This window comes from Saccopteryx bilineata, chromosome 2 (assembly GCF_036850765.1).
Source record: "Saccopteryx bilineata isolate mSacBil1 chromosome 2, mSacBil1_pri_phased_curated, whole genome shotgun sequence".
NCBI lineage: Eukaryota > Metazoa > Chordata > Mammalia > Chiroptera > Emballonuridae > Saccopteryx > Saccopteryx bilineata.
In genome coordinates this window covers 220,416,902-220,441,577 of record NC_089491.1, presented here as the reverse complement: position 1 = coordinate 220,441,577, position 24,676 = coordinate 220,416,902, and the positions used below count along the sequence as shown (strand labels likewise).

General features: G+C 49.8%; 1 protein-coding gene across 1 annotated transcript; it reads right to left on the bottom strand.

Moving 5' to 3' along the window:
* Positions 1 to 3,424: 3,424 nt before the first annotated feature.
* DNMT3L (DNA methyltransferase 3 like) lies at positions 3,425 to 18,852 on the bottom strand. The gene is made up of 11 exons (XM_066254437.1): positions 18,693 to 18,852; positions 18,326 to 18,370; positions 17,592 to 17,671; positions 17,399 to 17,511; positions 16,008 to 16,179; positions 13,243 to 13,330; positions 12,020 to 12,108; positions 9,464 to 9,539; positions 8,812 to 8,951; positions 5,410 to 5,495; positions 3,425 to 3,590 (listed from the first exon to the last, which is right to left on the bottom strand). The coding sequence occupies exons 1-11, from the start codon at positions 18,850 to 18,852 to the stop codon at positions 3,425 to 3,427; spliced, it is 1,215 nt and encodes a 404-aa protein (XP_066110534.1).
* Positions 18,853 to 24,676: the final 5,824 nt, after the last annotated feature.

The following is a 24,676-nucleotide window of genomic DNA, read 5'->3' as shown; positions in this document are numbered from 1 at the left end:
GGGCTATATTCATGCCAGGGACTTGAAGTAGTGGGTGCAGATGGGAGAGCAGGCTGCACCTTGATGTTGGAGACCCAGGCTCCCCCACAGCTGCCCCCACAGCAGTTCCCTTGGGGTCCTCACAACCAGGGGCCTGTGACATCACAGACGTCAGTCAATGCTCGGAGCTTGACGAATCCCTTGTCTCAGGATGCTCATCTTTTCTCTTAAGGTACCTGTCTGTGGGTGCTGTGAGTAATGGTCCCAAACTTGGTGGCTTAAAGCAACAGAAAGACATTCTCTCAAAGTTCTGGAGGCTAGAAGTCTGGAATCAGTACTCTTCCATCTCTGCCTCCACGTCATGGCCCCTACTTCTGTTTGAGGTTGCCTCCCTCTGCCCCCGATAAGAACCCTAGTGATCACATTATAGCCACCTGGATAGTCCAGGACAATCTCCCCATCTTGATTCTATCACATCAGCCAAGTTCTTTTTTGTTGGGAACCAAAAAGCCAACAGGGTTTTTGCAGTTTAGATTTTGGGGGACAGAGGTGCAGGGAACTGGCTGTAAGCTGACAGTCTGCCAATCCCCCCAACTCACTTGCCTGATTAGGTTGTAAAAGGCTGTTAAGCTGTGGTGCTGGATTGTTTACACTACCCTCCATGTTCCCCAGAAAGACTGGAGGCAAGTTTCTGCTATCCTTTGTTTAGTGAGGTTAGGATGTTATGTGTGGTGGGGGTTTTCTGCACTTGGTAAAATTCTTGGATTGCCTTGGAAATAAGATTAGAGATCTCATTGATTTGCTAATGGCCCATTTTGCCCTATAAATAAAGCAAGAAGCAGTCGTGGAGTGCACTCTGTTCTTGCCAGCAGCATTGCAGAGCCCTTCTGAACCCATCTTTTTATTCTTTAAGCGTATTTTCTTAATTCTGCACTGTTCCCACTCAGGACCTGGAATTACTAGTCACACTGGTTCATGACACTTTTTTGCCGTGTAAAGTGACATTCAGAGGTTCCAGGAATTAGGGCAGGGATATATTTTTTAGGTCATTATTCTGCCAGCCACAGGGAGTCCCAGAAAGGAGCCCTGTGTGTGGGATTTATATATTTAGTAGGGGCATGTCCAGGTATTTAGGAGAAAACTGAATGTGTAAATCTGTTCTGAGTGGCTCTGGGCCCACTTGGGAGCAGTCTGATGGAAAGTGGATACTAATTAGAATGGGCCCTGCATCGCCAGTAACCTGGAGTGGAAGCAGCCTGGAGTCAGCCTTCCAGTACACAGGCATCACCATGACCTGGTCCCTTAGTTGGTGTCACAAACACATGTCTTTGCAGTCAGCTTGGATCCAGAAGTTGGTTGCTTGTCTCTGCACCCCCTCTGTGCTTCTGGGACTGCCATGGCCCTGGTTTCATTACAGATGAGATCTTGCTAACATAGCCCCTAGATATAGGATATGCAACCTCAGAGGCCAGTACTGTCCTCCCATCCACCATTGAGAGAAGGTTCACATTAACCCTTTGAGTAGTGAGGTTTTTTTTATGCATGCTGACCCCCAGGAGTGAGTCATTTTTTTTCAAAAAATGAAATTAGTTCCAGTTACAGTTTTGTTAACTTAAAATCATGTTTGTTTGATAATTAATTTATGAAACAAGAAAAACATACATTTGCCTTTTTTTAATGTTGCCTTACACATATATGATTGTACTTTGGATGGTTAGGAGCCACGAGGACGTACATGAATGTTTTTGTACTACTCAAAGGGTTAATTCAGTGAAGACATCTGTACCTGTCAGGGCTCTTCAGAGAAACAAAACCAACAGGACTTATATATATAGAAAGAAGATTTATTTCAAGGAAGTGGCTCATGTGGTTATGGAGGCATGATAAACCCCAAATCTGTAGGGTGAGTGGCTGGCCAGAGACCCAAGAAGAGTTGTCATTGGAGGCCACAGGTGGTGTGCTGGGGCGTTGCAGTGCGGAGGTCAGCCTTCGCTCAGTCAGGCTTTCCGTGGCTTGTAAGAGGCCCATGGTCTCGGTCCCACCAGGCTGCTCTAACGGGATACCACTCACGGGGTGGCTATAGACAACAAAATTGTATTTCTCACAGCTCTAGCATCTGGGAGTGGGAGATCAGGGTGCCAGCACAGGCAGGTAGGGGCCCTCTTTTGCTAGCATACTTTTCGTGTGTCCTCGCATGGTGGAAGGGGCAGGAAGCTAGCTGGCTCCTCTTTGATTCAGGCACTAATCTCATTTCCGTGTCATCTCCCAAAGGCCCCACCCCCTAACACTTTCACCTTGAAAGTTAGGATCTCAACATATGAATTTGGGGGTGTGAGGGGGACACAGACATTTAGACCACAGCACCCACCCACATTGTGGAGGGCAGTCTACTTAAAAGTCCACTGATTTGAATGTTACTCTCATCCAAAAAACACCTTCACAGAAACATCCTGAATAATGTTTGAACAAATGTCTGGGCACCCTGACCCAGCCAAGTTGACATAGAAAATTGACCATTATACATCTAATCTACTTAACAATATATATATTTTTACTCTTCTAAAGATCCAATTTTAAAACAACCTTTCTTCCACAAATCATCTTATATCCCACTAACAGCACCAGCGCTGGTCTGAGGGTCCCTGAGTCCCGGCCATCATGCCCAGGACAAGCTGAGTGTTAATGATCTCAGTCCCTTTGTGTGTGTGTGTGTGTGGGGTGGGGGGTTCTGGCTAATCTGGAGTGATGCCTTTGGGATTCACTATATGTGATTTGAATCCTGCTTGAGTCAACACTCTTCAAGGGTTTGCCCTCACAGGAGCCCAGCAGGGACAGGAAGGCTACACATGTCACAGGTGTGTGTGTCTGGCCTCCGCCTCTGTGCTGTGCTTGGTCCCTTCTCCCTTTGCTCACCAAGATGAAAATTGTAGTTTACAAAGGGTTGGGATGTTCTGTGTGGCTGTCATCAGGGTGAGTGGTTCACATGGCAGCATCACTCCATCACATGCAGAGCATGTGCAACAGGCACTTATATAATGTGTCCTCTTGGTCTTTCTCACCTACATGTCCCACAGAGCAAAGGCTGTGCTTATCCATCAAAACACCCAAAATGACCAATAACTCGCATAATAAATGTATTTTTAACTTCTCAAACAGCACACAGAAACGTTTTTGGCAGCACACCATGAATTTGGATATCAGGATGTTGTCCCTGGTTAGATGCCAGGTGCTTCACCCCCCTCCCTCCAATAGATGTGATGGGGTGGGGAGGGGGAGCAGGCTGCATGTCCAGATCCAAAGGGCAGATGGGTCTAAGGTGACCATGGAAATTCAAAGTCAAGGAAATAAAATAATTTAAAGAGGAAAAAAGACAATATCAGGAAAGTTATCTTTGTTCTAAGAAAAGTCTTTTTTTTTTTTCTTTCTTCACGGTATAATGACTCATTTATAAAGAGGAAGTGAGTTCTGTTGAAAAATACTTGAAATATTCTCTCAGGGGGAGGAAACAATTCTTCACCAGCTTGGCTGGCCCTGGGGTGGGGGGCTTTGCTCTCTGTCTGTCTTGAGCCAGCAGAGATACTTCCTCCTGGGGAACCAGGGCCAAATGCCTGCTGTGGGGGAGAGAGGAGGCTCATCACCAATGGAGCAGCACATGGCCCCCATGCCAGGGAGGACGGTGAGGGGGAGGAGAAGGCTGGCTGGTTCCAGTCTCTCCAGGTTATTCAGAGGTCTCTCAAATAAACACCCCATCCAGCTTGAATGTCCTAAGTAGAGGATGAGATGGACCCCACGCCTCCCACCTTCCCCAGGGAGGAGCAGGCAGGGTGGTGGAGGGCAGAAGGTCCCCAAAGACCGAAATTGGCCAAGCAGGACAGGTCTCCCTTTCAGTGAGAAGAAGCCATCAGGGAGAGGCTTCACAGAGAAGAAGGGGCAGCTTGTGGGGCAAAGGTTAGTCCAACCAAATTGTATGTCATTCCCAAGGAATGCTGATATACCCAAGACAGAGAGGTCTGAACACGTTCCCAGGGGTCCTGTGGCAGCCTGTGCCACAGACCCTGTGTATGAGGAGAACACGGAGCCTCAACTTGTAATTTGATGCAACCCATGGGACTTAAGGCTTCCCGGACATGGCACCCAGCACTTCTGTTGCATGCTACCAGGCACCCCCCTGCAGTCAGGGACCTTGCTTTGGTTTAGTTTGAAAGGCCAGAAAGGAGGTGCCAGAAATATCCAAGGCCCCTCCTGGCAACCTCCACCCTGCATACCACCCCGACCAGCAGAGGGGTGGCCATCCTCAGCCTTGAGTGTGGGTCTCTCTCTCCACTGTTAAGACAGCAGGAGTCTGAAGGGAAACTGCCCTTCAAAGAAGCTGCTTCCAGTGTGTTTCTGGGAAACACGTGGGGGGAGGTAGCAAGCTGGTGGGCAGGGCAGGGCAGGGAAGGGGAAATGGCACATGTAAACAGCAGCCCACACATTGACCATCCAGGCTTTGGAGGAGAAAACGTTCTAGAAAGCTGCCTCACTGTAGCTGCACCTAAAACAAATCCTGGGTATGGGCATGGAGGGGGAGACACTGATCCAGGTTGGGTGGGAAAGGCCCCAGAAACCCTTGTGGGGAGGAGACAGAACCCAGCTGTCCCTGGAACTGCATCAGCATGGTTCACACAGGACTGCGCTGGCGCGGATATGGGCTGAGGAGCCCACCAGCCTCCCTTAAGGGCAGGGGGACAGGGTGTGATGGGACAGAGCCAGGACAGGTGTCTTGTGAGTAGAAAGGCTGCTGAGGAGCAGGGTTGACGGACGGGGGGCTGGGATATGGGTGTGTGTGGGAGGAGGCTGTGAGTGGAGTGAATGTTCACAAGTAGGAGCAGGCAAGAAAATGTCCAGTGACCAAGAAGGGGTGTGCATAAAGGCCCAAGGCTTGTTCCAGTGACACCAAGTTCTGTACAGCCAGAGTGCATAGTGGGTGTGTGAGTGTGAGAGTGAGTATGGGTGTGAGAATGTGCATGAGCTTGTGAGTGTGTGGTTGTGTGTCAGTGTGAGTGACTGTGAATGGGTGTGTGAGGGTATGAGTGTTTGTACGGTAGGCTGTGCTCCAAAAGGCTGGGGTAGGGCACCAGGTTGAGGGCATAACTGGCCTTGTGGCAGATGGCCAGGGGTTTGAACTTTCTTCTCTAGATGCAGGAAAGCCCTGCAAAGTCCTAAGATGAGAACCTCATAAGCATTAGTGCAACAAGGGGGGGAAAGTCCCAGAGTGGAAGGGCCGTTCCTGACCTTGAGCATGCCCAGAATTTTGGGGTTGCCTCGAAGGCCCACAAGACACCCCTGACCTGGCTGGGCATGGCTGGGCTCCCCGTCGCCTCGGACTTCTGTTCCCTTGAAAGCCGGTGACCCTCCTTACTCCCAAAGGATCCCGTGAATAGGCAATACCTCCTGACGGCCGGGATGTTGCTCCACACGTGTACGGCATTGCGGATAGCTCTTCCACAGACGTCCTGGATGGTCACAGGTTCTGTCTGAGGGGGGAAACATCAGCTGTGGATCAGGGTGACCTAGACAATAACCTCTGTCCCCTGTGGTGCCCACCAGCCTCGGGCACTGTGAAAACCATGTATGGCCCTAAGAGTATAGTCAACAGCCTTCTTGGACTGACACTATCACCCGGTCCACACTGCTTCACAACACGTATTTTTTTTTTTAATTTTTAAAATAAATCCCTTATGAGAAAAAAGCAAGATATTATTTTTAAAACTTTTAACTACTTGATACTTTGTTCTACAGGTCACATGGCGCAATGACTCCCCACCTGCTCAGGCACTGGATGGACCCCTGTGCAGTTACAGAAGTCTGCAGTCTTTGAGCAGAGGGCTTTTGTCTCAGGGACAGGCCTGCTGTGCCGGCGGAGGGGAGGGTGTGGTAAAGTACCTCTGCTTCACAGCGCCCGTCAGGGGCACAGTGGCCACCTGGTCTTGGGGTCACCGTCTCTCTAAAAGGCAGTGCAAGGGCAAGGGAGGAGACAGTGGAAGGCAGGACAGACCTTCCACTACTGGGAGGGGAACCTCCAAAGGGAGAGGGCATGGAGGAGAAACTGAGGCAAGAGGCCACCCAACCCCTGACACACAACAAAAGGTGGCTGCTAGAGAGGCCCCCACGGACTGTCCCCAAGCACCACTGCCAGACACACCGCCTTGCCGTGTTTAGCCCTTCCCAGCCATTGGCAGGAACTAGGTTCCACAGCAAGATTGAAGCAGTTATAAGAAATGTGGGGAGAGCAGCCCAAGATGGCCGACTTGGAGGATCGGGTGTCGGATGAGGAGAAGATGATTCTGGATCGCCTGTAGCTCCAAGAAGGTTGCTGAGGGCCAGTCAAAAGCGGTGACTCCCACTGGTCTTCGCCAGTTTCCGGCATGTGAGTTCCAGGGCCAGTACATCCAGCGGCCAGATACAGAGCATCAGCTCAAGACCTAACAACCATATTTAGAGTGGTCTCTTAAGGAAAGGCTCCCCACACCTGACCAGCTAAGGCATAGAAAACGTTGTCACAAACAGCAAGAAATATGGGGAGTTCCCTTTTTTCCTATTTCTAATTTGGGACCGATCTGGATCAACCAAATCTATGCAAAAAAAAAAAAAAAAAATCAAAATTTTTGCTGTCTTCCAAGTTTGCCAGGAACTGGTGCCCAGGCTGGAAACTGCTCTTTTTGGCTGGACCCACGATTACTTATTAATAGATTTTTTTTTGATAAACAAACCTGATCCTGACTGCTGTTACATGGCAACATGCCAGTATTTTTAAAATCTCAGACTTCTTAAGGAGAAGTAAGCTCAGACACAGAAGGATGTACAAGAGCCATGAAGCTACTTTGCTCAACTCTATGAAAATGCTTTTTTAAACTATGATGAAATGGATTATATTCTAGGAAACTTACAAAATTAAGCTCCAAAAAGATAGAAAATCCTTATAGATTTCTGTTTCCACAGAAGAACTAGTTCCCATTTAAAAATAATGACAACAACAACCAATCCAGTCCACCTCATAGGAGAATTCTGTCTTTTTTCAACTATTTTTATGAATCAAGCTTAATGCTGATACCCATACCCAACAAAAATGGCATAAAACAAAAAACCACATACTTCCCTCCAGCAAAAAAAACCCAAATTCAGCACTACGTTATGTTAGCAGAATATACACCACGTACCACTAAGTGGGTTTTCCAGGAATTGCAAAGATGTTTCATCATTAGGAAATCTATTCGTATATTTTATCTTATTGACAGCTGGAAAGAGGAAAATTGTCTTTATTTCCACAGACATTAAAAAGAATATTTGACAGAATCCAAAAGCTATCTTGATAAAATTACTCAAAAACTAAAAATCAATGGAAACTTTTCTTAACATAGTGAAATCTACTAACCTCAGAGCCAGTATCAACTTAGAGAAACACTGGAACTATTTCCATGGAAGTCAGGGACAAGACAGTAATGTCCTGTCATTGCTGTGATTAAGGTTATCCCAGAGATAACAGAGGGAGACAAGAGAAAGCTACCCAAAGTATAAAATTTGAAGGAAAAAAAAAACCTGTCTCGAGTTGCAGATGATCTGCTCAAATACCTGGAAAGTCTAACAGAAGCTATTGAAAACTACTGCAAGTTGTAAGTTCACTCAGTGAGGCAGAAGAAACAAAATGAAGGAACAGAAATCAATAGTTTCCTGTATACGATTCAAAATCATCTCTCCTCCCCTACCTAAAATTAATAAAAATTAAAGGAAAAAAACAGATGATAAGACAGAAGATCCCAATGTCTGTGGGTACTTGGGGACATATGTAACAAGAACTGCACAAGAGAGCTGGTGACACTCTGGGAGAGGCCCAGGAAAGTGGAGCTGGTGGGAATATGAGCCCGGACAACCCTTATCCCTACTGCGAGCCTCTAGGCACACCTGAGAAAATGGTGAATATTTCTAGACATGTTCCTTCACCATGGCAGCATTTGGGAGAGCAGAAGATTAGACATCACCCAATTATCCATCAATAAGGAGCAGGTTAATTCATGTATTATGTAATATGAAGTCAAGAGGAAGAAAAAAAGCAAACACACAAACAAAAACAAGGGCCAAGCAGGTCCTCTGTAGCAGGCAGATCTGGCTAAGTGGACAACCATCAGATGCAGAAGAGCAGCACAGGCAGATTTGCTGTATTTGCACAAAGAGCCCTGGAGGTGACCGAGACACCGAAGACGAGGTGATAGGGACAGATGGGGGCCTGGGAGGCTAGAAAATGATTGGCTATGAGTTTGAATGTGGGGAAGTGTCCTGTGAGGAGTGGACACCAGGCTCACCAAGGGACTGTCCTGTGTTGTGGGGGTGGGGTAGGGGTCGGGGGGTGCTGGAAGGGACTCAGGTCAGCCCTGGACAGAGTTGTCACTGAGTTTCTGGCTGCCCTGAGGGTCCAGATTCAGATACACGGAGAGAAAAAACAGGGTGTTGGTGCTCCAGAGGGAGTGTGTGTGTGAGTACATGTGATTACATGCATGTATGTCAGTCATCTGTGCACTGTGAAGAGTGCTATGTGTAGTGTGTGCATGCATGTGCATGTGCACAGATGGAGAGCCCCGTGGTGGTATATCCTGAGCAGAGTGTAAAGCGAACACCTTCCAAGGCCACCCCACCATGAAGGGTTCATGCCCTAGAGGCACAAAGTGACCCTTACAGTCACTCTGAAAACCGAGGCCTCAGGGGTCAGAATCTAAACTGCCCCCCCCCCCGGCAAAGCCCGAGTATTCCCGGAAGGCCCAGCCTGGCTGGCATCCTGAGCTCGCACCCCGCATGTACCTCCAGGAAGCGTGTGGCTACGGCGCGATCGTCCTTGGTCAGCACCAGGTTGTCCACAAACATCCAGAAGAAGGGCTGCGGGCTGCTGAGCTGGGGCCTTGCGTACTGCAGGATGCGGTGGAACTGGAACAGGAACCACCCTGGGGGGACCACCCAGGTACATCTGGCTCTGCCTGGTGCCAGGACATAGGTCACGAGGGCAGGGCTGAGGGCTCTGGTCAGGGGGACACTGGAAGAACTAGGCTTCGTCTGGCCAACCTGGGCCTCTGGCACCTGCTAATCCTCCAGCAGCAGCTGAGCCTTAGAACCCAGAGCTCACTGTCCCCTGGCATGCAGACCCCTGCCTCACCCAGTGCCCCAGTGCAAAGGGGCAGAGGCGGTTAAAGGAAAGCTGAGTATGCAGGTGGAAGGGGGCAGTACAGGGTCAGAGGGTGCCAGGGGCTTGGGTGATGGATAAGTTCACTCTCTGGGTTGTGGCAATGGCTTCCCAGGGACGTATGTCAGAACACACCACATTATACTAGCTGAACAGGAACAGTTTATGGTTATCAGTGACCCCTAAATAAAGCTGTTTTATTAAAATGCAGACAATAGGCCATTGTGGGCGGGGGGACAAGAGGACCCAGATATTGGGCAGAGGGTGCTCTCTTACCTGGCGGGCGGTCACAGGCCTGGCCAAGGGGAGGCATGCAGCCATACACGAGGTCAAATGGGCCCCACTCTTCCACCTGCAGGACACAGGACATTGGAGGACACATGTAGCATGTGGGTGGGCCTGTCCCAGCAGCGGGCTCCTATGTGCCGAGTGGCCACACCTCATGTGTCTAACCACTGATTCAGGACAAGGCCTGAGGGGAAGTGAAGCCATGGGGTCAGACCCACCAATGTCCTCAGTTACCGTCAACCTCGGGAACACTCAGAGCTGGCTTCATTGTTTGAGGAGAGGGTGGCCCTCCGCAGGGTGCTGGGAACCCGAGTGATTCCTTGTGGCAGATGTTGCCCCACAGATCCGCTCCTGGGAAGGTCAGAGCACTGACCCCAAGATTCACATGGTTTTTGTGTGTGACAGGAAAAGTACAAGATTTTTCCCTGACAGGACAGTCAGTGGCTCCTGGCTGGACAGATGCTAACAGTGAGGCTGTGTCCTTCCCTGTAGAGTCCACACGGCAGCCAGTCAGCTGGCCACCCCATGACCGAATTGGAAGACAACAAGACATGACCAATCCCAGTCACACCTGAGACAAGAAAGGGTGCTCCCCAACCACAGAGGTGGCCAGTGCCCTTCTCCCAGGCGATGGACATGAGTATTCCAGTTAATGACCATTCTAGCCCGTGTCATTCTTCTTAAAAAGAAATTAACAAGATACCCAAATACAATACTGGTTTCCTGCTGTTCTGACAGAACCCCTCCAGAACAGACCCCTGTCCTCCCAGACCTCCTTAAAGCACTGCATAAGAACCTACAGCCTAGGGTAAGCAACCTCTAGCATGTTCTACGTGTACCAGCAGCTTTTCCTGTGGCCTCTGAGCACCAGTTCTATCTCAATCTATTTACTGGAGCAAAGGGATGGTGGAGGGGTCTGGACAGAGAAGAGGAGAAAGGGAGCTTGCCAAGGTCAGTGTGGGCTGGTGGTCCAGGACCAGCACCCCCACCAATCTAACGCAGGTGCTGCTGCAGTCACCTAATGACGCTCCGCCCAGTAAACCTGGGTGCAAAGCAGCTGCCGGAGAGGAAACCAGGGGCTTAGAACACCCAGTTCTCCCTGAGCTGACTGCTTGCCAGGCCAGCACAGGGACTGCTGGAGCTTACTTTAAACCCCTGAAACCCACAGCCAGGTTTGGCCCAGAGATGTGGGGGAGCAGTGTGGGAACCGCCCATCTCATTTCCAGAATGGGGTTGTGGAACAATGAGGCCAATTGCACAGGCCTCATGAAAAAGAAGTGAGGTCGGGGTGCTTGGGAACTGAGTATTGACTCCACACATCCAAACATTGTCACTTTTCATAACAGAAGGGCTCATACTGGGGGTGAGGGCAGCCTTAGCTGATGTGCTTGGGGAAGTCCCTCCGAGTCTGGTCGGTTCTTACAGCTCTGTTGCATGTCCTCATCATGTCCCATCTTAAACGTCCTACCCTGTGGGGGGAGGATTTGGCTCTGGGGGAGCTGGGGATGAGCGTGCAGACAGGGCAGATTTAGAAATGCTCCATGGTGGGGCATCTAAAGGGGACAGGGGTCTTGGGTGAGGCTCATGGTAATGAAGTTCAGGGTATGGGCTTCAGGCTGAGGGCAGAGTGAAGTCTGCCCTCCCCACAAAGAGTACTGTCCTGGACTCAGGGCAGGAGAGACCATGGTGGGATGACAAAGCAGGGCTTCTCCAGTGCGGTCAGAGAAGACACTGGGCCCTTGGACATGGGCTCCCGGCCAGATGGGCAGCAGAGCCGTGAGGCCCTGGCTGACACCTGGCTGGGCAGAGTGCACCCTCCATGTCTGCCCTTTCCTTGTTCCCCCTACAAGGGCCAGTGCTCCCGGCCCCCAGACGCTCTGCTAACAGTGCACAAGTGTCAGCCTCACAGGACCATGGACTTTAATCCTATCTCCTCACAGGAGAGGCTGTGTCCCAGCATTGGGACAAGCAAGAGACCAGAGTCCTCCTGCCCCGAGCCGATGGGAAAAGGCTTCCTGCCTTCTCTCCATCTGCTGTGAAGAGCTCAAGGCCAAGCTGGGTGCTGATGAGTCATTTTTAAGCACTTCCTCCAAGGTCACTGTCCAGAATGGAAGGAAATAGCCTTCAAGGGAGCCAGGACATTTCATCATCAGCGTGTTCAGAAGATGGTCTCAATCAGCCATTGACTATTTTAGAGGGAGGGGTGGGGGTTGACGCCCTTTCTGAGCAACACCATCATGGGTGGTGGGATTGGCCGCTTGGATTTCAATAAGTTGAACAGAAAGTTTGGCTGATCACTCTGCTCTGGGCTGTGGGCAGTATGGGGGCGATAAAAATGCCCCTCTCTCTCGCACTGCAGGGTGAATCACCAGCAACTATAGAGCAGGTGCGAATTCCTGCAAGACCCCCCACTTCGGCCCTGGCTAGGGATAGAGCTGTCTAGCATCGAGCTGTCCCCCACCCCCACAGCACCCCCCAGAACCCCCAGGGACCTCCTGCACACTTGCTTCCATCTTGGTGCCTGGACAGACATGCTGTACTTACGTCCTTCCTCACTATGTTGGTAACATCATCCAGATACCTCAGTCTTTCTGAGCCAGAAATGTTTTCCAAAAAGCCCAGACTCATCAGTTCTGAATGGGGGAAAAAATAAGGACACAGAAGGACATGTTGACTTTGAGTCCAACTGCCATCAAAAGGCCAAGAACTGAACCAGAAGACATGTCTGTCATTGAGGAGTAAACTGTATCTTTTCAATGACATGACAGGGTACTAAAGATGAAGGTATGTGTTGTTACATTATAAGCTAAGCAAGCAAACTCCTCTAAGTAATGACTTGAGAAAGTCAAGCAGTTTGTGCTGAAACTAGCCTTTTTGGGCTGTGATGTTACGCTCTGGGTTACGGAAATCCACTGGGTGGTGGAATCCACACTGATGTCACCAGGCCAGGCTGTGTGACACAGTAGGTTGGCTGCTAGAGCCCTGTTATGGTTCCTCAGGGTCTGTAGCCTGGGAACAGGAAGACAAGTTCAGAAATGACCTTACAAACAGGACTCAGGGATGCGTCCTTGTCCTCTGGTGGGAGGTGAAGGCAGGGCAGCCTCTGCCTGAATCCTGGGTCCCTTCAGTTGTAAGTTGTGACTGCTTTGTGCGAGACTCAGGCCCTTTGTCTGTGCTTGAGGCCGCTGTGACCCTCGCACAGGGCACAAGACATATGCTGGGAGTGGGACGGGTCCCTGATTCCATTGGGTCCGAGACTAAGGGGTATTTTCATGGATTCTCCTTGTGTCTGCAGGACCAGAAGAATCCATGATTTCTAAAGGCACCAGCAGGTGGGAATCAGCTTGGGGTCCAGAGAGACAGGACACTCAGGCAAGGCTGGAGGGTAGCACGTGAGCGGCCAGGGCTCAGGAGGCATAAGGGTACCGGGAGCGCTAGGACGGGTGGGGGTGTGGTGGTATTTGAAGGGGACTTTGGTGTGTGGTGGCTGTGGGTAGAGAGCCTGGCCACACGGCCCTCATTAACGGCATTTACACAGGCCATCCTGCTTTCTGCACTTTATTTCTAAGGCGTGTCTTCTGAAGGAGTGAGCTCCAGGGCTCCTGCCCCCTCCACCCCATTCCCCAAATCACTCTTGGCCCCAGATGCCTGGAGTTGCCTCACATGCTCAGCAAGTGTGACACTGGGGACATTCTAAACCCCCCACACACCCAGGTTTGGGCAGGCACATCTTTCAGTGTGAGTCCTCTAGACATCTCCACACTCACCTTTCCTGATGTCTCCAAAAAGGGACAGCACTCGGACTGGCTCTCTCTTCCACACAGGCACAGTTTTATACATCTCAAGAGGACACTCCTATTTATTTAAAAAAAAAAAGACAATGTTCTGGGATGACTTGGTTACAGAGCCCATGAATGACACAGACTCCTTACTGCCAGTAGAGGCATTTCTCCTGATGAACAGAGGACACCTGGGATATCCCTGCCAAGGCGCTGGCCCTGCCTCCACTACACTGCCCCTCAGACCCACGGGAAGACCTCGCTCACCCCTGGGCCAGGTCTCCTGCCCTGAACTTTCCCCAGGCCATCTCGAGCATAGGAAAGGTAGGTAGCAGGGTGGAGGTGGGGACACTTTTCCTAAATCTGAAGGGAGACAATTCATTCCTGGGGGTGGGGAATGCTCCCTTTGTATTTCTTGGGGGAGAGTCTCACATCTAGAGCATCCCGAATCCATGCAGCAGTGGCTTCACCCCATTCCTTTCCTTCTTTGTGTGGGCTCTGAGTGTGGCCCTCACCACCTAGCAGCCCTGAAAGTTACCAGCAGGAGGCCCTTCCCAGGATGAGGACCAAGAATTACTGTGGGGCGAGCCTGTGCCTGTGCTCAGCCACAAAGAAGCCATGCTGGGGACAGAAGAACAGGAAAGAAGCCATGCTGGGGACAGAGGAACAGGAAAGAAGCCGTGCTGGGGACAGAGGAACAGGAAAGAAGCCGTGCTGGGGACAGAGGAACAGGAAAGAAGCCGTGCTGGGGACAGAGGAACAGGAAAGAAGCCGTGCTGGGGACAGAGGAACAGGAAAGAAGCCGTGCTGGGGACAGAGGAACAGGAAAGAAGCCATGCTGGGGACAGAGGAACAGGAAAGAAGCCGTGCTGGGGACAGAGGAACAGGAAAGAAGCCGTGCTGGGGACAGAGGAACAGGAAAGAAGCCGTGCTGGGGACAGAGGAACAGGAAAGAAGCCGTGCTGGGGACAGAGGAACAGGAAAGAAGCCGTGCTGGGGACAGAGGAACAGGAAAGAAGCCGTGCTGGGGACAGAGGAACAGGAAAGAAGCCATGCTGGAGATGATGCCTGCCTGACCTTCCAAGACACTCAGGGACAGACTGTTGATCCATTGGGAAAACAAGCCCCACAGAGTCCTCTGCATCCAGGCACTTGGGGGAAGCCTGGCCTCCTGCAAACAAGGCATCAAGTGGCCCACTGACAGAGATCAGGCCTGAGCAAGGAGTCTGCCTGTGTGGGAGGCTTGCAGGGGACCTCAAGCCACATGGGGAAGGGTCTGTCTGGGCCTCAAGCAGATGGGACAGCACCAACACAGGCAGTGAGTGAATAAGCAGGTGAGTCTGAGGCAGGGCTGGTGCAGCCCTGGCTGCCCTGAGGAGGTGAAGTAGGAGAGGAGGGCAGGGCCATGCCAGCACCGGCCAGCTCTGATGGACTCTGTGGGGTGCACATCCTTGTCCCTCACTGCAGGTGCAGGGGCAGAGCTGCTTCCCTCTGTGCCTGGCACTGGGCTAGCATTAACGATATTTCTGAATATCAATTTCATTTTCTTTCAAAGTGAAACAGGGATATGGACAATTTCTGCCACTAAATGGCTCTGGAAGAAGGTTCTACAAGGAGTGCACGTGCCTGTTCTCCAAACAGCAGCATAAAGACACCTGTAAGGTTGTTGTAAGTGTGTTTGTGCTCCCAGCCTCCCAGCCTGCATCAGCATGTGGTGTGTGAGTCCCCTGAACCAGTTCTGGCCATGAGTCCATGCTGCCCACTGCTTCCTTGTCAAGCATCCTCACCCTTCTGTCTTGGTTTCCCAGGGCAACCACAACAAATGGACATAAACTATGTGGCCATGAATTTATTCAGAAGGCTGGAAACCTCAAGTTATTAATGTGTCAGCAGTCCTGGATTCCTCTGGGGACTTCGAGGAAGACTCTGTCCCAGGCCTCTCACCAGGTTTTTTTTTTTTTTTTTTAAATTTTTTATTTATTCATTTTAGAGAGGAGAGGGAGAGACAGAGAGAGAGAGAGAGAGAGAGAGAGAGAGAGAGAGAGAGATGAGGGGAGGAGCTGGAAGCATCAACTCCCATATGTGCCTTGACCAGGCAAGCCCAGGGCCTCGAACCGGCAACCTCAGCATTTCCAAGTGGATGCTTTATCCACTGCGCCACCACAGGTCAGGCTCTCACCAGGTTTTGAAGGTGGCCTTCAGTCCTTGTGTCCTTGTATGATACCAGTTACCACACTTCAGACCCACCCGAATTCAGAAGGGCCACATCTCAAGAACCAGAACTCAGTTACATTTGCAAAGATCTTATTTCCAAAACAGGTCACGTTCACAGGTACCAGGGATCAGACTGGGACATGATTTTTTTCGGGGGGACACAGTTCATTCCACTGTGATGAGCCCATAGCTCCTCCCTGGCTCCTGGCCTCACCCGTAAGAGGCTCCGCATCTGTGCTGGCTGCCCAGGCATTTTCTTGCATTTGCTGGGCTGAGAGGCGCACCTCCAAGAGCTCCTCTCCTACTTGCTACAGCTGCCTCCATTCCCCGGGCTCCAAACAAACAAAATCGGCCTGCAACAGTAATTAAAAGCCAGCCCACCCAGTGGAACCTGCTGTCAAAGAAAAAAGCACATTTGCTTCAAAGGCTTTAATTTCATTGTGTACAGGAGCAGGTGGGCATTTTGCAACTAGTGACCAGAGAAAACCAGCCAAGTTGGGTCCCACTGGCACTGATATCTCCTTTGAGTGGCTCCTTACCGACTGCTGATCATAGAAGGCCTTCAGCTGCCCCCGCCACTTCCTCCTGCGCTGCAGCAACCCACTGCGGGGGAAGGGCAGGCACAGGAAGCACACCCAGTAACTCATGGCCTGAACTTTCCCCGAGGTCCCAGGGCCCACCAGGGTGTCCACGCACTCGAAACAGTAGCACCTCGAGTCAAACAGAAAACCACAGGGACTGAGATGACATTGCTTTGGCCACCAAGTGCAACCACGGGCTGTCTACAGGCAGAAGACTGTCCCTTGCTTTAGAGTGAGCTATCAAAGCCACTCTGGGCTCAAATGAGAAGACAAAATTGACCCTGTTCATCTGCACCCTGCATGGTGGGAAGGTGGGACTGTGGAACAGGGAGGAAGATCAGTTTCTCTTAGGGACCTAGAGAGACAGGAACCAAGTCATCCGCAGAAGACAGCCACAGGGTGTTTATGGGCAATGACAAATTTCTAAGAACCCCCTAAGCCAACTGTCTTCCCTGAACTCTGGAGCCTGTGGAAACAGTTAAGGTCACCCAGCACCAGATGGCGGGGTGTAAATGGGGGAGGGAATGTAAATGCAAAGATGGCCCAGGAGGACTTTAGGGGAGGGGACGTGAGTGGAGCTCACACTGGCATGTAATGAGGAATGAACATGCCACTGCCTGTCTCCTCTTCCCCTCGGCTGTGACCAGCAGCCCCCGGTGCAGGGTTTCCAGCGCTGCTCTACGTAGTGATTGGGGAAGCAGCTACATCTTGGCGATAACAATAATAAAAATTTTAAAAATTGAGCCTGACCAGGAGGTGGCGCAGTGGATAAGAGCATAGAACTGGGACGCAGAAGACCCAGGTTTGAGACCCCAAGGTCACCAGCTTGAGCGCAGGCTCATCTGGTTTGAGCAAGGCTCACCAGCTTGACCCCAAGGTTGCTGACTTGAGCAAGGGGTCACTTGGTCTGCTGTAGCCCCCCAGTCAGGGCACATATGAGAAAGCAATCAATGAACAACTAAGGTGCCACAACGAAGAATTGATGATTCTCATCTCTTTCTCTTCCTGTCTGTCTGTCCCTATCTGTCCCTCTCTGTCTCGGTCATAAATAAATAAATAGATAGATTGGAAATAAGTCTTTTGACATCCACCTCCCATAGGTCAAAGCTCTACATCAAACAAAATATACTGCTCACAAAAATTAAAGGATATTTTGTAGCTCCATATTCATTTGGAAATATCCCCTAATTTTTGTGAGCAGTATGTTTGAGGTGGAAATTAAAAGCTTCAGAGAAAATCATCCTTTTGGAAGGAATGCCCCCCACTCTGGGATGTGTGGATGAGAAGAATGGATATTTCCTAGGCTCCTTGGCCCTCACCCCAGCCCCCCGGGGCACCCCTCGCCTCACCGAGTGCAGTCGGGGTTTTCGCAGATGAGCAGCGTCTCTCCTGCGCAGCAGATGGAGCAGTAAGACTGGTACCCATCATCGTCGTACAGGAAGAGGCAGTCCAGGAACTTGTCCTTGGAGAGAGGCAATCAGGCAGTGCCTCCTCTGCTCCAACAGGGGCCTCCCCGAAGCTACCCCTCACCTTCCTGCTCACCTTGCACGGAGCGCACATCCCCCCCTCAAACAGAGGGTGCTGTGTATGCACCTGGAAACTTCCACAACAGATGCACATGTCTATGGAGGACAGGTAAAGTGCAACATGTATCACGACACCATCGACAGAGCAATAGACTTGGGAATAAATTTAACAAAAGAAGTACAAGACGTGTACACTGAAAACCACTAAACATTGCTGAAAGAAAGATCTAAATAAGTAGGAAACCGTCCCAACTTCATGGATCAGAGACTGACTATTGTTAAAATGGTGCACCTTCCCAAATTGGTCCAGATGTTTCTTTCAAAATCCCAGCTGGCACGCATACACACGTGTGTGTGTACAGGAATTGACAAGCCAATCCTAAAATGCATATAGAAATGCAAGGAATCCAGTACAGGAAAACCCATAGAGAAAACAAGTAGATTTGTGGTTGCCTAATGTTAAAAGAGGGAGGGGGTGATGAAGAATGGGAAATGAGATGGGACTTTTGGGGGGAGGGTGGTAGAATGTCCTAAAATTAGATAGTGGTGCTGTTTACACAACTCTGTGAATGTCCTAAAAAGCCCTGTACACCTTCAGTGGCCAGAGGGTCCTGGGGGGTGGCCAGGGCTGGTGGAAGGAGAAGAGCAGCAGGACACCGGCTGCATCTGCTGCCTCCTCCCTGGATGGGCGCCTGTGGGAGGCAGCTCACATGTCTCTTTACCAGAGTGGGCAAGTTTGTGACCGCTCACCTTCTATGGCTCGCTGGTTAACCTGGACTTCATATGCAATCAGGTCTGGAAAAGAAAGTTAAGAAGTGAACATTTCCTTCTTCTGCCCATCTCTAATTTAAACACAGCCAAGAAATGAGTGTCACAAGTTGATCTTCTGAAGTCACGGGAGCCAGAGGACCCCTGCCATTTCCGGCCCTCCACCTTTATTGGAATGTTCAATATACAAGCTTGGGTATGAGGGGAACCTCTGGATGGGGCGGGCCCTCCTGCCTCTGCCCAGGCATCTGAATTATATGACTATTCCAGAAGCCTGAAACTGTTAATGTTGCCCAAGCTGAGGGCTAGCATCTTAAGTGATGAGTCCTGTACCCAGATGAGCCCTCACCTCTGTGGGGCTCGGGAGAAGGAGAGGATGACAGCTCACTGGAGTCTACCAGGATGATGTCCATGCTGCACTCTGCCTCTGGGTCCATGAGGGGGGGAGCTGCCAGGTGGACACCGCCCAGGAGATAGGACACACACAAGTAGAGGAAGAAAATGGCCATCCAACCTCTGCCATGGTGTCCTTGGCCCCCAGCATGAGGGACAAGCTGACCACCCAGCTCAGCCCCATCTATATTCTACGGTGACACTCACACCTCCCAACCTGGAAGGAAGCACCAACCTTGAGGAGCTTGGTGTGGCCCCTTTGTCATGTCCTCACTGAGGCCCCCGCCACAGCATAAGGTAAGGTGGTCTTCTTCCCACAAAGGGGAGGGAAGGGGGTCTCCAAGGGATTGAGAGGTCGAGGAGCTGAGGTTCACCACAGCCCTGCCTCTATGTGCATCCACCAGCCCCTATGGGGCCATCAGCCACCCTCATGCTCCTCCCTCCCACAGTGTCCCGGACTCCTGCTGGACCCTCAAGGCAAGAGGCCAGGGAGGAGAAAGGGCCTCACGGATTTCACAGGATGGCTGCCACAGCTCCTCTTCCAGCTGCCCAGCTGGCTCAGGGTCAGAGCTGTCTAGGGTCTCCAGGCTTAGGGGCCCAGGGGAGGAGTGGGCCATGGAACCAGGAGAAAGAGCCTTCCAGAAACCAGCAAGAAAAGGGTCCGGTGGGAGAACTGGGGGCCACCGAGTGTGGGCGGCTGAAGAGCACTGGGAGAGGAGGCCGCAGGGTCACACCCCTCCACACATGTGCGGGGGCGGAGTAGCAAATTCCTGTGTGGAGAGGTGTTGAGTGGAAGGGTGAGGAGCTCTTGCAGGCAGCTCAACTTTGTAGGAATAAAGTTAAGGAAGAGAGACCCTGGCTGGGTAGCTCAGTTGGTTAGAGCAGTGTGTTTCAACCGTTGGTCAGCAGCGTTAACTCTTATGCTGACGGGCACAAAATTTCTGGCGGAGGGGCACTGGCGGTTGACAACCACTGAGTTCCAGCGTCTTCCTGACGTGCCTAGGTTGCACACGTAAGAATCAAGTAATGCCAACGTGAATATGTGGACCAACAAGTCAATGTTTCTCTCTCTCTCTCCCTTCCTCTCTAAAAATGAATTTTTTTAAAAAACACATTTTTTTAAAAGTTCAGGAAGGGGTCCTTTCTCTCTATCTCTGTTCCCCTCCTGCAGCCAAGGCTCCATTGGGGCAAAGTAGGCCCGGGTGCTGAGGATGGCTCCATGGCGCATGCAGAGTCTGTCTGCCTCCCTGCTTCGAACTTAAGAAAAAAGTTCTGGAAGGGGTGAGCGGAGGAAAAGTAGGGTGGGGTTAAGAGCTCAGTAGGAGGGAGGGTGTTGAGAGGCTGGGTAAGGGGGCTCAGTAAAGGAGTGTTGAGTGATGGATGGAGTTGGGGGTGGAGGCTGGGGCAGAAGAAGCTCAGTGGGGAAGGGGAGGGGCACTTGGGGCAGAGCTTAAGGGGCTCAGGACTGTGGGTGTGGCTGGGATAGAGTTCTAGGAGGAGGAGAAGGAAGGGGAGGAGGGGCAGGGTGAAGGAGTTCCTGGGGGTTTAGGGAGCTGGGTAAAGTCTACAGTGTAGGTGGGGTGGAGGGAAAGGTGAGGCAAAAGGAGCAAGGAGGCGTCCACTGTGGTAGGATGCACCAAAGGGCACACCACTTTGGTGGTGGAGGGAGGGGTTGGGGGACTCAGGGCAGGGGCTGGGAGCAGCAAGCAGAGGACCACTTGGCAGGGGCTATACCACTGGGAGACCCTGGGGGCAATGGTGAAATTCAGCTGGTTTGCATTGGTTCAGCAAAACATACCTAATTTGTTGTCGAGTTCAACGAACCAGTTAAAATGGCACTTGTAATCAGAGTTCTCTCTAAGGTGGGCACCTGGGCAGCCGCCCAATGTGGAAATCACAAATTTACATTTCTTATTCTTTTTTAACATGCATCTGTGCAACAGCGTATATCTAAGCACTGGTAACAATGTTCATTCTGGCTATAGGTGAAAAAAATTGCAAGTGAGGATGCAATAATCAAGAAGCAATATAGAAACACCTTAAATAACAGTTTTACTGGGTTTTTTTGTCAGGTATTTAATAATTTTTTGTTAATATTTTAAAACTCTTATAATCTAGTTTTGTGTATGTTGGTCAAATAAGTTTGTGAAATGTGATTTTTATGTTTGCTCGCTTACAGTTTGTATTGGGGGCCGGGCAGTGCCAGGTATATGTGGTCTGTGAAATTGCAAATTACCTTCCTGCTTGGGAAGGGCCATTGTTTTGCTAATGTTTGCTGGAGGAGAGGTTCTCACACCAGAAAGTTTTGAAAAGAGAGGGAGGAGAATTGAGCTGAAGAAGGAAAAAGAAGCCATGTTTGCAGAGTGCGAGCAGAGAGTATGCAGGGTGCTGAGGAAGAAGCCATGTTGGCACGGAAAGAGAAGGTGTGCAGATGGGGAACCAGAGGTGAGGGGCTTTGCGAGCTCCGCTGAGACTGGTGGGGTCTTTGATTCTAGGAGGAACCAGAGAAGATTCTCCTGATTGTGGAACCGGAGAATGCATCAATGGCTTTGGGAGCCCTAGTGAGAGGGAAGTGTTTTTCCCTGTGTGTGTTGCTCGTCAGCTGGTGCAAGATTTTAATTAAGGTGACCAATCGTCCTCCTTTAGGGAGGACAGTCCTTCTTTTGTAAGTTCTGTCCTCCCTCAAAAAGTGGCCACTTCCCTGTCTTATTCCTATTCTCTCTCTCTCTCTCTCTATCTCTCTCTCTGAAGCCCAACGAATTCGTAAACATGGAATCAGTGGTTTCACACAAACTGGGTGTCTTCACTATTGCCTTTCATTAGTCCACTCACTCTCCTATTTATTTTTCTAACTTTAAAACTCTGCCTTTTACATTTATTCACTAGTTTCTTACAGAACCGCATGCAGACCTTTGCCAATCAGAAAATTGGAAAAATCTACCTAACCTATACACCAACCCTAAAACCTGCGAAACAGAAAAATCTGGAACCCTATATCAGCAAACCTCCTAAATCTTATCTTTCAACCCCTACAGGTCCCCTAACACTAAAGCTCTCCCGTATCCCTGAAGAACTAGGAGAATGAATAGCATTCACCTCTTAATGCTTCTCAGTCTTTTTATCCTTCACATAGTAAGAGGACAAGACCGCTGGGTCTTCTTGACTGAAGAAGAGACTACAAATGGACATGAAACATTTCTTTTAGCTCAAATTAACTACTTTTTCCAGGGCTGTCAGGAAAGAATATCTCTAACTTTACCATGGAAGAACTTTCACCCCCGCTATACAACCCTCCTTTTCTCTGCATTCATAATCTCCAAATACTTGCCTCTTTTTTTTTTTTTTTTTATCAAGTTCCTACAGGCCCGGATGAGAGTAATCTCCAGGATTACCTACAATCAAATGCTTTTGCAACCCCTACTCCAACTACCCCAGGGAGAGGTCCACGAAGGAGGCCCAATAAGGATAACAGCAGGAAGTAGCTCCAGAAGATGGCTGATCCCAGACAAACCTCCTTCCTGGTCCTCATACCCCCTTATTTTTCTTTTTTTCATTTCTTCCCCTCACCTCTTTTTCTTTTATCATACCACAGAGTTGAGAAATGATGGATACATGAATTTACCAAAAATTCCAAACTGCCCTTTTGCTGTTCCACTTTTCTATCTGACCCCACCCTTACTCACTGGACTATCGCCCCTGAAACAGAAAAGTTCTAGGAAGCTGGTCAGCTGCCCCGAGGAGAAGCGTTCCAGGAAGCAGAAATCGTGCCGAAATCGTAGGACTGCAGAAGGCAGCATACCAGAATTGCTGACTCAACGCACACTTGCTCAAAGCTCTCCCTACCTTAATAAATGTTTGCCTCAGAGTCTGTTTGGGTGTACTTCTCCTGGAGGAGTGCCCCAGCAGGTCTTTCTCCTCTAATAAAACCTGCACACCTGGTGTTCGAGTGCCGTCTCATTCTTACACCTACATGTCCTCCTTTTTGATATTGGAAGACTAATCTGTAAATGTCTGTATTCGATCGATGCAGAGTCGATCCGTTGTGTGTGATGTGACGTATTTGTATCTAAATACTTTTTTGTAAGTACTTTTTTCTTACAATTATTATTAAAAATTAATAGGCATGTCACCTGACCAGGTGGTGGCACAGTGGATGGAGCATCGGACCGGGATGTGGAAGACTCAGGTTCGAGATCCCGAGGTCGCCGGCTTGAGCAAAAGCTCACCAGCTTGAGCCCAAGGTTGCTGGCTCAAGCAGGGGGTTACTCATTCTGCTGAAGGCCTGCAGTCAAAGTACATATGAGAGAGTAATCAATGAACAACTAAGGTGTTGCAGCGTGCAACGAAAAACTAATGATTGATGCTTCTCATCTCTCTGTTCCTGTCTGTCTGTCCCTGTCTATCCCTCTCTCTGACTATCTCTTTCTCTGTCTCTGTAAAAAAAAAAAAAAAAAAAAGGCATTTAAGCATAATTACAATATAAAATATTATAAATGTTTTTATTATGCATTATCATATTATATTATATTATTGATGCAGTGAATAAAATGTTTCTTTTGTTTATGATATTGTTTTCTTCAATTTATTTTTGTCCTCCTTTTCATTGTAAAAAAGTTGGTCACCTTATTTTAATAAAGGAATGGCCCAACACTTTTTTGCTCCACTGTTTCTTTGCCGTCTGCCCAAATCCAATGAGAACCTGCATGTGAATGGCCACGACTGCCGCAACTACTGGCCATACAGTGTACCTCCCTATTGTTCTTATTTGAGTATTAAATGCATGAAATAATAAACTACCTTTCAGTATACTGTTTTTTAATGTGTAAAACAGTCATTAGGGCAGAGAGAGACCCAGTTGTTAAATTATTTGAATCCCACCACTGCCTGGAGGCATGACTCCCTCTGTCCCCACTTGGGTGTGGGTTGGGCCTGGTGACTTCCCCCATGAAAAATGTAGTGTGAGGTAGGGGAATAACTCTTCAGTGAGACACCTGACTGTTGGGTAAACAAATGTTTTTTAAGTTTGCTTTCTTGTATTGGGGCAGCTCCACATGTGTATAGTCTATGGAAGGCTGCCCAGTGCTTGCCCTCATGGTGGCAGATTGTAAATTGCAGATTGCCTTCCTGCTTGGGAAGGGCCATTGTTTGCTGGAGAAGGGGTTTCTCTTCCCCACTGGTTTTGGCCGGTGAGTGCTGAGAGAGGGAGAGGAGTGCTGAGGGGAGTCCGGAGGGTGAGTCCGGAGGGTGAGTCCAGAGGGTGAGTCCAGGTTGTGGAACTAGAGACCGAGTCAGGGCTTGGGAGCCCTGATTTCTGCCTGGCCTGTTTGGCTGGGGACTGCTGAGACTGGTGGGGACCTGAGATGGGAGAAAGGGAGGTGGTCTTCCCTGCCTGTGTGCTCGTCCACTGTTAGGAGACTCTAGTAAACAGAATAGCCCACAATTTTCTGGCCCCACAGTTCTGCCCAAATCCAATGAGAACCTGCATGTACATGAAGGTGGCCACTGGCCTTACACTGCCGAGTACCTCCACCAGATGGTCAAGGTCACCATCAGCAGTGACAAACTGGATTGACAGTAGGCACCCTGGATACTTGTTGTAAGGTACCAAAAAGCTGAGAAATTAATATTGATATTATAGACAGAAAAGGGCAAGCTTTCCTGTCCTTTCTTTGGAAAATGGAGAAAAAGGAATGTAGAAATCTCCTGACTTACAAGGACGACTAGGGTCATTTGGTTTTAAATTCTCTGAAAGGATTAAGGTTATCTGCAGAATTCCCTTTCGCTTTTAATAAAAGACAAAATTTACATACCACGCTGCACTGATCTTAGCTCTCCCTCCCTTCCTGGAATCTGAGATTAACATGTACCTCTAGACAAAGGAGGAGAGATAGATATTAAAAGGATTTGTGAATGTTTTTTATTGTATTACCTTGAAAGTAT

Coding starts and splice junctions, on each gene's coding strand:
- DNMT3L (XM_066254437.1), bottom strand. CDS start 18,852: ATGGCCATTTTCTTCCTCTACTTGTGTGTGTCCTATCTCCTGGGCGGT. Junction 9,540..12,019: donor CCAACATAGTGAGGAAGGAC/GTAAGTACAGCA, acceptor TGTGTCCTGCAG/GTGGAAGAGTGGGGCCCATT. Junction 3,591..5,409: donor AACATCCCGGCCGTCAGGAG/GTATTGCCTATT, acceptor TCTCCCCCACAG/CAGGCATTTGGCCCTGGTTC.